Source organism: Ambystoma mexicanum, chromosome 5p (genome assembly GCF_040938575.1).
Source record: "Ambystoma mexicanum isolate Mex_15411 chromosome 5p, UKY_AmexF1_1, whole genome shotgun sequence".
Lineage (NCBI taxonomy): Eukaryota > Metazoa > Chordata > Amphibia > Caudata > Ambystomatidae > Ambystoma > Ambystoma mexicanum.
Genome location: NC_090930.1, coordinates 939,588,710 through 939,603,726, shown reverse-complemented (window position 1 = coordinate 939,603,726; position 15,017 = coordinate 939,588,710). Strand labels below are relative to the sequence as shown.

Genomic DNA, 15,017 nt, shown 5'->3' with positions numbered 1-15,017 from the left:
CTAAAACCTGCTGTCTTTTTATCTCCTCAGTATAAAGATGCAGCACACGATGAACTTATGGACTCCAAGTTAAGATGTGTATTTGACATGCCAGTTGAACATGTAAGTATGCCATTCAAAACGTTGCTTAATGCGTACTTTAAAAAAGTAAATCCTGTAACATGTTGAAAATGTCCATCTTCAATTCTGTAATGCACTCACGGATTTTGAGTTGATGTGTATGCAATTTGTGTTCAGCTTCATTTGCTTGTATGCGTTTTAATGAAGCTTACATTATTTAAATAATACACAAGGTTAGTGGATTGCTTGTGTAGGTTATGGCTGAATTGCTGCAGCAATGGAATTTCAAGGATTGGCTCAATGGTTAAAAGGGTCTAAAGGCGTTTCTGATTAAAGTACAGTTTACGCTTCAATTGTTGAATCGCACTTACTCAATAGTATGCTTGAATACATTTATTCTCACCAAGTTGAATAAACCCATCTAATTGGCCAAATTTTACCTGCAGTTCAGACCTTCTGTAATTGGAGCCTGAGACAAAGAAGTTTGTATGTATTTTTAAAAGTTAATCTGAATTATAGGATATTTTTGTTCCCATGTTGCTAACCAGTGATGTATTTGAGTAGCTCTAATTGTCACAATACATATTCCACGCCACTTGGAGATTGGACCAAGTCACTTACTTTCTGTATTTAATCAGTTTGAAACTATTTTCTAATAGTTCCTGAGACTAAATATGTTGCTGGAGAGGATTTCTGTGCATAGGTTGGTAATAATCTTCCACAGGTGTAGGTGTTTAAGAGGCATCTGGTTTATGGGAAATGCTTTGTGAAACAAATAGGTTAGTATCTGCTGTTCAAGATTGATGACCACAACATTCTCACATTTAACTTGCCAAAAATGCCTTGCCAATAGCCTGTTAATGACATAGGGGCATCTAACCTGTATCAAGTTCTCAAGAGGGGATTAGCATGTGTAGTACTTGGTATACAGACAGAGTTTAGAATTATTAAGCTTCTTCAGCATGAGAAAGTCTTGGCCTATTTTTGAAATGTTGTAGATCTTGCAGGTAGAGTACAACATTTATAATGGTGTTCTGTTTAGTTAAAAGTAATCTGCTGTGATGCAAATGTGATTGGACAATAGATTAATCTGGGGTCGTTTTTTCTGTTTAATTAGGATTTCATCCCTGAAATGATCTGTCTGATTGATTAGGTAGGTTCTTGCACGTAGGCAACGGACCTCAATTGGTATTTTATAGTAGCGAGATTAGAATTGTGCCAAGTGCTGTGCATTTGGGAAATGGCTTGATATGGTATCTTGTACAATCTGTTTCACGAATTGTAGGTGTGGCATATGATTCGTTCAGTGCTCTTTGTGTAATTTCTATGTCTGATTAAGCCTTGCTACTGTATCTCATGGAATGTTAAGCATGTTTTGACTTGATGTGGCAGAGCCACAATTTTCTAGAGTAGTCTGAGTTAGTTGGTGGATTCGGCTGTCCTAGCAGACTGTGCAGGGTTGCGTTGCCCAATAAACTTTGGATCTGTTCTACAAGGGGTGCCCAAGATGTTTGTTAAATGTTGCGACGAGTGGGATGCAAACCACGCTTGTGATGACCCTGTAACAACCACAAATGTATTACTCCCTGCCGAAGTGATGGCTGCTGAGCAGCGAGGCATGGTCAAATTGCTGGGCTGAGCATCAGGAGTAGAAGTGAGTTTATGCAGCCCTCCAGTTCACTGGGGCAGTGGAGACTGGCGAGCAAGTAACTTGTATGTGGAAATCAAAGTTGAGCCAATGAATCCCGATCCCATTTGCTAAATAACACAACCCCAAGCAGGACATTAAAAGGGGAGCTCTCTCCCGAGGTGCAAGTTTTGGTATATTTTGTGCTGTACTGAATTGTATCCGAATAGCGGGCCAGTGGCTTTATTTGATTCTGGCATGCATGATGCACAGGAGCCCACAAATATACCCTCAACGGAGCCCCTGCCTCGCACAAAAGTACATCATTTGAAGAACAGGCTCTTGTGGCATTGTTCAGCAGTGTTTGCCACGAGATAATGCTTGTGAAGCAGTGCTCTGATGGAATAGGCATGTGACGTGGCCTCATTTAGCCCGTGCCAATAGGGCATTGAGATATTGAATACATTGTGATGTGGGCCTATCGGAGGTCACTGGACTTTTCTGTCCCACTCATTGTGATGTGGCAATATTTTCTGTATCCTTTGTCAGACAGGGGAAGAATTGCATTAACATCTATTGACGGGCCGCACAGCATTGCATCCACTTTGCAAATACATTTCAAGGATACACAACGCGTGTACAATAGGTACTTCTACATCTCAGCAAGTGTTGCCATACATACTTGTCTGCTGTACAACCTGGAAATGAGGGCTCTACTTGGTGTTCATTTGCTTAGTCCAACTCGATGACCAATTTGTGTGGTTATCCAACTGGATCTGTTTTTAAATCTGACTCTACACAGAAATTGCAGCACCTCTACCAGAGCTTCTGGCCCAGTTGGAGCCACAAGTGGGGATTGGAGGGATTATGATATATTTTATTTATATTGCGCTCGTACTCTGATGTTTCAGAACGCGACCAGGCGAAGGGGTGGGGGGGGGGTTAACGGGGAGAAACAAATACGATCTTACTAGGCCCAGTGACATTGAGAACGTGCAAGTGCATTTGAAAGGGAAAATGGGGTAAGTGCATGGAAGGGAGGAGGAAATGGAAGAGAACAAAATAAATAAGTAAAATAAAGGTGATAAACGGTGGTAGTGCAGCTGACAAGTGGCAAAGTGCTAGGTTAGTTAGCTAGGGTGTAACTTAGAAGTGCAGAAGAAGAGTGGGTGGGCGACTGTATGGGTACAGATGCAGGCCCCAGTGCAAGGGGTGGCCCAGAGGCAGTGCAGGAGTGAGTGGCAGGGTGAGCAGGTACCTGGGCCTTAAGGACAGAGGGTGGCCAGGTGCACAGTGCTGAGAGAGGGAGAAAGAGCAAATCAGCAGGGGAGAAGAGGGGCAAAGGCAGAAGCGAAGAGGAAGGTCTTGAGGTGCTTCCGGAACCGTAGATGGTTCTCATAAAGTTTCAAGGTGGTAGGGAGGCTGTTCCAGAGGGTGACCCCAGCCGAAGACTGAGATCTACCCCCAGCTCGTTTCTTTGAAAAACAACTGACCCTGAGAGAGTTGGAGGTAGAGGAGCGAAGGGCTCGCGAGGGGAGGTATTTACGGAGGGATAGTTGAAGGTATTTTGGACCCAGGCCCTAGAATGCCTTGTGGACAATGCATAGGGTTTTAAATGTAATCCTCGTATACACTGGGAGCCAGTGAAGGGATTTCAGAGCTGGAGAGTTAGGATCCCAGGGCTTGAGGCTAAGGACTAGTCTCGCAGTCCTGTTCTGGATTAGTTGTAAAGGGCGGAGAGTGGAAGCAGGTTGATTTAGAAAGAGGGTGTTACAATAGTCCAACCTATGGAGATACAGAGCTTGGGAGACAGTGAGCTTCTGAGGGAAGGAGAGGAAAGGCAGACTACCTCTAAGGAGGTGAAGTAAGAAGTTTGACTTTTTAGAGACTTCAGAGATGTGTGCGGAGAAAAAGTGTGGAGTCAAAGATTACCCCAAGGAGGACCAAGGGAGGCCGGCCAGAGAGTGGGGAAAGGATGGTGAAGGTGTACCAGTGAGGAAGATCTCATTCTTGCTGGCATTTAGACCAAGATCATTGGCGGCACACCAATTTTGAATGACGATTATGCAGTCTGAGATGAGGGAAGGAGAGGAGGTGGCTGAAGGAAGCCTGAAAATGAGTTGGCTGTCATCAGCATAGCACTGGAAATTTGAGCAGAAAATGAAAATGCAGTAGGTGAGAGTTGCTTGGTATTGGTTGAAAAGCCAAGGCGACAGGTTAGAGCCTGTGGAACACCACAGGTAGAGAGGGAGATAGAAGATAGGAAGGACCCAAGTTGTACCTGGGAGGGTCGATCAGAGAGGAAAGAGGTCAGCCAGTCCAGAGTCTGATCTGCGATACCCAGGTTGTCACGGAAACGATTGAGCAAGCAGGGTGGTATGGTTGACTGTGTCGCAAGCAAAGGAGAGATCAAGTATGATGAGGACCGAGGGAATGTTGAGTCAAGGTTGGAGAGCCAAGCTTCACGGATGTTCAGGAGAGCAGTTTCCGTGCTTCTGGCAGCTCTGAAGCCAGATTGGTGGTCATGGAGAGAGCCAACTGAATCGGAATGAAGGTTAAGCTGAGAGATGGCAAGCTTTTCCAGGAGCTTACCCAAAAAGGGAGTAATGGAAATTGGCTTATAGTTAGCGGGACAAGAAGGGTCAGCTGTGGGCTTCTTGAGATGATGCACAAGGGAGTGCTTCAGAGGGGGGAGGATCCAGAGGCAAAGGAGAGGTTGCAGAAATTGGTAAGGGCCGGAGCGAGGGTATCCATGTGGTCCTGAATGGTTTTAGAGGAGCAGGGATGGACCTGTTTTGATGAGGCCTTCATAGATCTGACTATTCTAGCAACCTTATCAGGGGAGAAAAGAGGAGAAAGGGAGGGGAGGGGTATCTGAAGGTGGGTCAGCAAGCAGAGGGGGTGAGAGGAGGGGGAGTGGTGGAGAGGGTGGACAAGATGTCCTGGGTTTTAGAGATAGTGTGAGGCAAGGGCATTGCAAAGAGCCTGGGAGGCGAGAAGAGTGGTGGAGACTGCTGCAGGGTTGGCCAGCTCCTTGCAGATTTTAGAGTTCAGCCGAGTTATTAGATGCCGCAGCGACACTGGCTTTAATGTGGATTTGCTTCTTGATGCATACAGAGAGCTGGTATTGCCTTTGGAGCAGGCAGCATGCCAGTTTGTCATAGGATGTGCAAGAAGCCCCCCATTTCCTCTAGGCCGCCCTACACTTGTGTGTGTGTGTAGCTAGGTCACAGTCATACCAAGAATTGTACTCGACTTTAGACTTCTAATGGATCCTCATGACGGTGGCAAGACCATCAAGAGTAGCAGAAATAGGAGTAGAGCAGGGACGAGAGGAATGTCAAGTTGCGAGTCAGCCTGGGGTGTAGGAGGTGGGCAGAAGAGGTGGCAGCGAAAGCCTCGACTGACATACGCTTCATGGGATGGATGTCCGAGAAGGTAGGTGGCAGTCTTGGGGTAGGCTTGGCTTGAGCGGAGGAGATGGAAAGATGAGATGAGGAGTGGTGAGGGGAGTAGAAGGGGTGGGGGAGGCCAGAGGAGATCAAGACATCAAGTGTGTGACCAACCGCGTGAGTCGGGCCGGAGGGGAGGATAGAGAGTGAATCGCATAGGTCACAAAAGAGTGCAGATGTGGAACAGGGAGAATCAAGATGGATGTTGAGGTCACCAAGGAGGAGCAGTTGAGTGGTAGAGGCCAGGAGGAAGGAGAGGTCTGACCACTCTGAGAGAAAAGAGGTGATTTGACCAGGGGGCCGGTACAGAGTAGCAACAGTAAGAGCGTGGCTAGGAGGGAGATAGAACCTACAGACAAGGCAGTCAAAAGAGGAGCAAGTCTGAGTGGGGGTGATGGAGGCAGGAATCCACTCGGGGAAGATCAGGGCTACTCCCCCCTCCGGACCGGGTGGATCTGGGGGCAGAGAGAATCTTGTAGCCGTCACAGAGCTGGCCATGAACAATGTCTTGGTGAGACAGAGGACATCAAGGTCAAGTTCTTCTAGGAAGTGGTAGATGTCAGAGGAGTATTTGACAGCAGAGCGAGAGTTTAGGGTGGCAAGATGAAGAAGGTTGCCAGCCTTAAAGACCTTCCGGGGAGGGGTTATTGCATGATCTACCTTAATGCAGTGGATAATGAAGACGGGCACAGGATAAAAAAGGTAATTTTACTTGCATGGCCTTGGACCAGTAGGTCAAAGAAAATGGAGATTGCGCTCTTGAGTGTTTTGGAATTAAGAGTTTTGAATGCATGCAAAGCAACTTTTAAGTAACTAGACCATTGTTTGTCAAAGACCAACGTTGTGATTAACAGTTACTTTTATTCAAGGAAGTTAAAGCCAGATGTAGGGTAGAGGATTATGCATCACTGTAAGTTTAGAGCTGGGATGTGCCCGGGCATACTGATCAGGGATGGGATTATAATTCACACCCAGCAACTGTACGGTTCAGTTGTGGATGTTCGGAGACCTATCACTAGAGGAAAGCATACTTGTCACCCAAAAAATTTCACACCGAACTATGTGCTAAAGCAGTCGAAGAAAAATTGAGATGTGGATGATGGCAAGAAGGGAAAGTGGGGGTCAGGAAAAAGCAGGGAAACAAAGAAAAGGTGGGCATTGGCAGAACTGAATACAATTAAATGTAATCAGTGTGGCAAATATTCACTTTCCCCATGTTCATTTGTGCCCCGTGATGGACTGCACATGTTCAAACTGTGCACGGGAGGGCATCCGTCAGCAATGTGTTGGCAAAAGAAAACTGTGGCATATGTATGTCCTGTGTGGTCAGTCTGTTACCTCGATGGGCCTGTGGCTGTGTATAGAGTCCCGGCTGAGCGAATGCTGTCTAGATGTGTCCTGAGACGCATCTAGACAGCATTATCTCCGCCGGGACTCTATATACAGCCACAGGCCCATCGAGGAACCTGACTTTGACCACACAGGACCTGTTTAACCTCAAAGGGGAGTCCAAACGGGGCCACAAACCCCCATTCGGACTTTAGCCTTGATAAAGACCCACAAGGTCTAAACACGTGTCGTCTGACCACCACTAAGACCATGAATCTACACTGAAATAAACTTGCACTGTACCAACCACACTTGGCGTAGCAATCATCTTTTCCAAACATGCCATTGTAAGGTAGCCAGGACTTTCACTCCAGCTATAGCAAGAGGTGTGGCCTTCACATCCATGACCTGTGACCTTGCATATATAATAATGGTACTACCAATAACTAGAGCTTAGCGCAGGAGTGTTCACAAACTAGGGCCTGCTTTTCTTCTCTCTGTGACATATGTACATTGGCATCAAATTATCTCTGTGTTGCCCCCCCCCCTTCACCCTTATTCAAAGTGCCTTGAGTGAGTGGTCTTCAACCAAATCACTAATTACCTACCTTGAGCGTAATGGCCTTGGAGATCCACTTCAATCTGGCTTCCTTAGTAAACACTCGACTGAGACTGCACTCTTGCATGTCTGCAATGTTCTCTGTAATGCTCACCATTCCAGACTCTCCTCTTTACTTATCCTTTTAGACCTCTGTCAGTTTTGACATTGGTAACCACGCCCTTCTCATGCCCACTCTCTTGGACTTTGGGTTTAGCAAATCTGCTCTCAAATAGATTGCCTCCTACCTGAAAGATCGCTCCTTTCAAATCTCATGGAACCCTCAAACCTCAGACTTCACCAATTAGGGGGACCCTTTAAGCTTTCCCAAAGGATCGGACCTTGGACATCTGCTCTTACCCCTGTATATCACTACCACAGGAGGACTTGTCTCCAGCTTTGGCTTTCATTATCACCTCTTGAAATTAAGATCGGATAAGCAGCTCTTAGCTGCCCAGCATTAACCAATGACAAGCTACCACTGGGGCCTGAGGAGCTAGTACATAGCATTCTGCAAATCAATTTCCACATAAGATGCAAACCTAGCATTTTATCCATTATTTGACCCTTTATGCTTTAAATGTCATAGATGTACCCTAATGCTCCTGCAGCATCTCAAACGCACAGCGTTAATGACATAGGTATGGTTGTTCAGCATCAGTTGGCCTTGGGAGCCAAACGTAGCCCCTAGTTGGTGTCAGGCTAACCCGGCTCTTCTAGACTACATGCAGGAGCTAAATGGATCCCAGCCCCCCTCAATTTCTAACCCTGCCTCTTTGTGATAAAACACAATAATTTTTTTCCTTTCCCTCCTTCAACCCAGCCATTTCTGAGCAGACGATCAACTGCTTGACTATAAGTCACTGGATGGCGCTCTTCTCCTTACTATGAATTCTTCAAAAACCATAGTCCTCTTTCTCGTGGCTTCCAATGCCATCCCTACTATATGCTCTCCTAGCTCCTTTCCGCCTGACCTTGATCCTCGCCTAAGGCTCATAACCGCTTTGATAGCAAGCTCCATCTGCAAGAATTCATCACTACCTCCGGTGATGTTCCTATTAACCCACTCAACATATGGAAAATGTGGCCATTATTTTTCTCGCCACCATTATGAAAGCTCTGACGTCTGCCCTCCTACTCGGCTCACTCAACACCTGTTTGAGCCTACTGTACTCAGATCCTCCCTCACTGCTACCATCCACACCATGCTGGTTGGTTCTCCATGCACAACCACTCCCTTTTTAAAATTCTTTCTCCTACAAAGCTTTCAATGGTCTTGCTCCTCCGTACCTGCCTTTCTCTCTCTATTTACCATTTTATTCCATCTGCTCAACCTCTGCACTCAACCTTACTGTCCCTTACCCCTGCGTGCCTCATTACACTTCCATTCGTTCTCCTTACTCGTCCCACTCAATTGAGAACCCCTTACAATCATGCCAGTCCAGCAGTAGAGCTCCTCAAAATTAGTCCTAAACTTCAAATTACCAAAGGGGAGCTCTTACCTACCCCCCTCTGACCCCACCAATCCCTCGAGTGCAACATAATGTCGTTTTGTATATTTTTTCAGTACTCCTCCATAGTTTGAAGCACTTGCCCCACTAGTTATTTTTCACCTGGTATAGTCCTCTCTATGTATTTTCAGTTTGCTTTTACCCTGTAAGCCAAGGGTAAAATAAAATTTTGATCCAAAAGCGCAAGTTGATAACTAAATTAGTCTAAAGGTCATTTATTTGCAAGCTTTCATGGTCTTAACCAAAATATTTTCTCATCTCTGCCTGAGGAAGTGGCCAGGACCACAAAAGCTCTGAAGTGACTGTTATCCTAATTAAGGCTTTGACTTGTGGTGTTTTGGATCAACAATGTATACAGTGAAAAAAAGCAGTTGAAAAAGAAAAGATCGGATTCATCACAGTCTTAAATTGTTCTCAGCTGCCCCCTCATCGCCCCCCAGCCCCGCCTCACCCCCCCTACCCCCCTCCCCGGCACCCCTGCATAGGCGTCCACCATGATGTCCCTTTTGGTCCCCTTGTTTAATCTCGTTTGTGATCTCATGTATGTGCTCAACAGGGGCACTCAGTTAAGATTGTCCCTCCTCCCCACACCTGATACATTTTCATTTGTTTTCTAGAAATCTGATTTAAACTCATGTTTTTATCATTGAATGTAAAGGTTTGTTTATGCTACAACTTCTACAGGGTCCACTGGCCAAGGCCATTTTGCGTGGCCATTGACCTTGTTGCACCATTACAACTATGAGCATGGGCCGCAGGCCATGGCCGGTGTCCCATGTCCTCTTCTCCCCATTCCCTTTCAATTCCAGATAGTCGCCTTTGGCGAAATTCTTGCAGGAGCATAGCGCTCATCTCAACGCCTCCTTGTATTTCTGCAGTAATACTACCCGTAGTGAATGTGAAGTTTGCTAATTACTGCAGTAATGGGAAAATGCTCAAATGCGTCTACCCTATCCACCCTGCCACTCCATGTACAACCCCCCCCCCTCCTAGGTCCCAACACCTTCCTCTCGCCCCTCCCATCACACCATGTCCTCTCCTATCATCTATTTTCCCTGGATAGCTCACATGATGGCCCCCATCCCACACCCCAAGTGTCATATGACATTAATATGCGATTCCTGCATTAAAACGAATATTATCTACCTCCAAACGGGCTCTCCAGCCCTCCCAAAACTCACTCACCATGTGATCGTCTTTCCCCCTGTACACCTCTATCCTTATTTGTGTAACTGCCCCTTTCCCTCCTTCAAATATGGTGTTGAGCCCTTTTTCTTTTTCAGCTTCTTTGGGTTGCTGCGGGAATCGCTTGCATAGAGCAATAAATTGCAGTTTTCGTTTCTGAAAAGCCTGTATTGCAATGCACCAGGGAAGATATAACATGTTTTTGGACGTGCGGCATCCCTTCTCTGACAATTTTATCAGGAAACTATTGGATTAATTTACACCAAACCAGAAAGGGAATTGCTGGGGCGCTTGTGCCATCTTGTTTAGTGCAAATCCATCCAGTAATTACGGTTAATTGGAAGTAATGCGAGTAGGCTGAAAATAGCTTTTTAAATTGTTCTTAGTAACTTTTGACCAGTTTAACACATTTTCCTAAAATTCTCCCATTTTACAGGAGCACATTCTTTTCTTGGGAACATATAAAAAAAATGTATTCAGTGCGTCAAAAGTTACTGGCAATAGAACTTTGGGCAAGGTCATTGCGAATTGATTTTCTTGTTGCTGCCCAATAATATGTATATATTTTTGTTTGTCCGTGTTCTGTTTCTGACTTGGTTCATACCCTTATAAACTGGCTCACCACTTGTTCTCGTCTGTGTTGTACAGTCACTCTTATGGGAACTGCCTCCAATCTGTAAATGTGTTAGTCATTTCTGCTTGAAATTGACATCTCTCCTTTTCTTCATAGAAATGCACACAAATTTACAAGATGAGGACCGTTCACAGCTCAGACTCAGAGTGTGAAAGAGCACAGGTCTCTATTAAATGATCAAGTTGTATAAAACTACTAGGTGGACTTTCAGTTAGCGTGGTGGTTGACCAGTTCACTGTTCAAGGTAATAATTTAGTGCAACTGGGAAGAACTGTGACGCAAAGGCTTAAAGTCCATTAAAATATCCTACCTCGAAACTCCTATGAGATTTGAAGGTTTTTAAATAGGAGATCTGATGTTGCCATCACTGACCCAGCTTAAATTCAGCATGGCGCTGGTGAGAAATGTATGCAACTAAGTGCTGAGTGTGTATGGGTGGAGACACTGTTTTTCAGCCGCGCAGAGTTTGATTGTAGTCTTCGATGAGACAATCAAAGATAAAGGTAGTCTTGATAAGAAGACACCGGCCACGCTGCATTTGGATTGGGCACAGGCTATGGCCCATATTTAGGTAAGGACATTTATTCTTGGGGCTGATATTTAAAAATCACTCCCCTCAATCCCTTCTGCTTCCTAATATTCTGCTCTTCTCCCGCTTTACCTCCGTGCCGCTCCACGCACTACCTGTCGCTCAATGTCTTCTACCTTCACTTCTACTGGCCCCCATACCCAGAAATTAGAGAGGCTTTTTGCGCTATTGAAATCTTTTAAAAACGAAACTGCAGTGACTACCTTTAAGCCCCTACCCCGGGCTGCCCCTTCAAACGACATCCATGCGCCACAGACAACAGAGACCATCGAATGGCACTCAATTTGACAAAGCCAAAGGAACTCCATTACTGAATATCTGTCGGCTGCCGCCCAGATGAAAAAACAACCAACAATAGCATAATTATGCTGAGACCTGCGACCCCCGCAAGACACCGGAAACAATCAGAAAAATCTTTCTCTGAACGCTGGCTCCTTCCTGAGTCCTAACACAAGCTTGCTACATGAATATGTAAACCGATGCAACATTTCATCAGATGCACCCAAACAGACAGTTTTCGATACTCCAATCCATTGCTCCGTCCGAAATTGGAACAACAAAACTTGCCTTGTAAAAAAAGAATGCTTGCAAAAAAACAATGGAGATTCCAACATAGCCGCAATCCCTCACAGAGAACATACAACATTTCGATGTGACAACCTCCTCACCACGTACCAATCAGAAAAACAAGGCGAAACATGAAGGGCTAAGTGAGAACACAAACGCGGAGGACGAACCCAATAGTATCCAACACAAAATAACCCATGTCTGCACCAATGACTGAATAGAAAAGAAGGGCGCTTAAAGTAAAAAAATTCGTACAAAACTGATCTCATTTGGAGAGCACCAACTACGGCTACACCCTGGCAAATGACGAACGACGTGCAGCCAGGCTCTCTAGACATCACAGATTGAGCAGATTATGAATGACCAGGAAAAGAGAAGGGAAGTCTTCAGAAGTCGCCCACTCACAAATTCCAACCTCAGAGAATTGGAAAAGACTTCCACTCGTGACACGACAAAACATTGGCAGATTTCAACCCTCAAATTAATACTGCTCTAGACACGCAAATTAGGAACAATAACACACATCACAAACAATCGAAAATTACACAGGAATCTCAAAATCCACCAGAAACGAGTTGCAAAAAAGAGATGACCTCTAAAACTCTAAATGTCAATGCTACTCTTCAAAAGATGAAAGCATGAATCTACAAACAACGATGGCCTAACTGCAAAGCATCATAAGTTATTACATCTTCAGTAATGGTTACAAGAAACAATGTTGGGTAAGAAGCACCCCTTTACCTTACTGCACATTAAGCACAAAATTGATTCATCACAACCACTCACGGATTTTTCATTTTTTGTGTTTCTCTGATTTTCTCTACCCTCATTCATCCTCCCCTATCCCCCACCCCTTCTCGCTGTCATTTTTTAACTCTAATGGTAATGTATTGGGGTAATATGTCAATTGCTGATCTTTTCTTTTCTATGTTATGATTGACTGAACTTTTCTCTTGACTTTCTCATTTTGATCTCTGCAGTGTGACCTGGAATATGGTGTTTTGAATGCATATGTACTATTTTCACTCATGATTTATTGCCCCCAGGTATGCCCTGATTTGAGAAAGGCACCTTGCCGAAACACGTCTAATCTATAGGGCAATTTAATTAAACGTTCCTATCACATAACCCTATTTGGATTCAGCCTTATTTTTTCTGGCGCAGTATTAAGGTGCAGTCACAGCAGCTTGTCATCATGACAACAGCTTCTAACTTGGCCCTCATCCCATTTATCAAACTCTATGAATCCATAAATGAGGCCATGCACGACCAAGCAACTCTAATTGCTATGATCCATACAAAACAAATTTATATGGAGACATTGGCCAACAAAATTCAAAGCAGACTAGACACTGAGGCTGAGACCAGCAACATCTGGCAGAATCATCTTTTCGACATTGCCAGACATGATTGCATGGAAAAGGAACAAATCACCACCACGCTGATCAAACAACTTGCGACCAAACAACAAACTCACCTGCACATGACTCCTGCTAAAACTGGCTAAAAGGTTGCCCGAGTCTGGCCTCCTGGTGCTTTGGAAAGTCTAAGCCGATTTTGACCTTATTGAAGCCCTATCGCCGAACACTTGGTTTCAAATAACCATTCTTCAACACAATCATTTGGAGAAGCTTGGAAATTCTACAACAAAAAAACCACACATGACTATATAATAAACATCTACTGGAGTCCTTCAAGTCCTTCAAACAAATTCCTAGGTGAGATCTTGACCTCCATCGACAATTTCTACACGAAACATAAACAGCTGCATTTAATCATTTGCAGCAATCTAAATCTCCATCTGTTTCAAGAAGCTGGTAGCAAAACTCCTGACTCCAAATTGAGTTCCAAAGCAAAACTTTGGACGGCTGCTCTTCGACGGGAGCACCAAAGGCGACAAACTAGCCAGGCCACCTGGCACACAGGCAACTCCAGTGGCCATCTCGATTACATCTACATTTATTCTAATCTACTTCCCAATATCATAAATTTAGACAACAGGATCGACACCCACAGTGAGCTTGGCAAACTTCTTAACGACATGGAATGCGCCTCACTTAAGCATGGACAAAATGAAAAATTCCCATATAGAACTCCCGGCTGAATAGACTCTGCATACCCGATGCCAAGATGGAAGGACTGGAAGATGCATTCAAAACATTGAAAAAAAAAGCGAATAAGAGAAGATCAATTATGAATGGCTATTCATCCCTTACCTTCAAAAACATAAACCGGGAATAATCAATCAATCCAACCACACACACGCCTACTACAAGGCAATTGCCCTTGCCAAGAAAGAATTAAGACAATCACTTAGAACAGCCAAGAAAACGGACCCTACAGGCTGTACCAAAGAAATGAAAATCATCAAACAAAAATGCAGAAACTGGCTAAAAAACATCAGAGCCACGATCGCACAGAGCAAGAGAAATGCCAGGGAATTATGGGCTATGCTTAATCAAAATCATGTTCTCCGATATCGACTGATTATGGACGTGCCTGAGAGTGACTGGATTGATCATTTTCGAGTGATATCCACTCATGATCACAACAGCGACCTATAATCACCCAAATCCTGACGACAATGCCTGGTATAATCAATGGGATTATAACTAAATACTTTCACATATCAGAAGATTAAACGTCTCTAGAGCTCCGGGGTCTGACTGCCTCAGCAATACCATCAAAAGGCAACTGGATGCCTGGGCCAAACTCTGTATCCAAAGTTTCACTTTAATCTCCAAAAACAAACCTATACCTAACACCTGGAAAACGGCGAACATAGTCCCGGTTTTCAAAAAAGGTGGTATAAATCTCCCTGCAAACTCCCGCCCACTTGCGATGCTTGATCCTATAGGCAAGACATTTGCCTCTATCTTGGTCGAAAGATTTAATGAATGGGCCAAAACAAACAACAAGCAAGATCCCCGACATACTGGATACACCAGCAATGTCGGCGCAAACATACATTTGCTGATCCTCAATATAATAAAACAAGAATCAATGACTAATGTACACGCCATTTTTGTCGACCTGCAAATGGCGTTCCACAGCATTAATAGAAGCAAGCTGTGGAAAAAAACTTCAACAAGACAATTGCCCTAGCTAGCTGCTGGAGCCCACCAAAGCACTATATAGTGACACCACCATCCGACTCCGCTGACCAACAATGAAGTGCTCTTGTCAGTGATCAACACGACTAACGGCCTTAAACAAGGGTGTCCACTGGCCGCTACTCTCTAACTTTTACCTTCTTCATATAAGCGGAAATTATCAAATTCCCTCCACTAATCCTCAGAGGATGAACGCGATGCCTGTCCCGTAGATCTTATATGCGGACGATATCGTGATCATGGATAAGGCCCAAGTCTGTTTTCAAAAAAGACTGATCCACCTCGATAACTTCATAAAAGGAAACGACATGAAGATTAACTCTCACAAAACTCAAGTAATGTCCCTCGGCCA

General features: G+C 44.6%; 1 protein-coding gene across 1 annotated transcript in view; it reads left to right on the top strand.

The window, feature by feature from the left end:
- The window catches only part of VAPA (VAMP associated protein A), a 488,144-nt gene that overhangs the window by 264,481 nt on the left and 208,646 nt on the right, over window positions 1–15,017 (top strand). Inside the window, exon 4 of the mRNA XM_069613378.1 lies at window positions 31–102. Within this exon, the coding sequence (XP_069469479.1) occupies window positions 31–102 (72 nt within the window). The remainder of the gene's footprint in view (window positions 1–30; window positions 103–15,017) is intronic.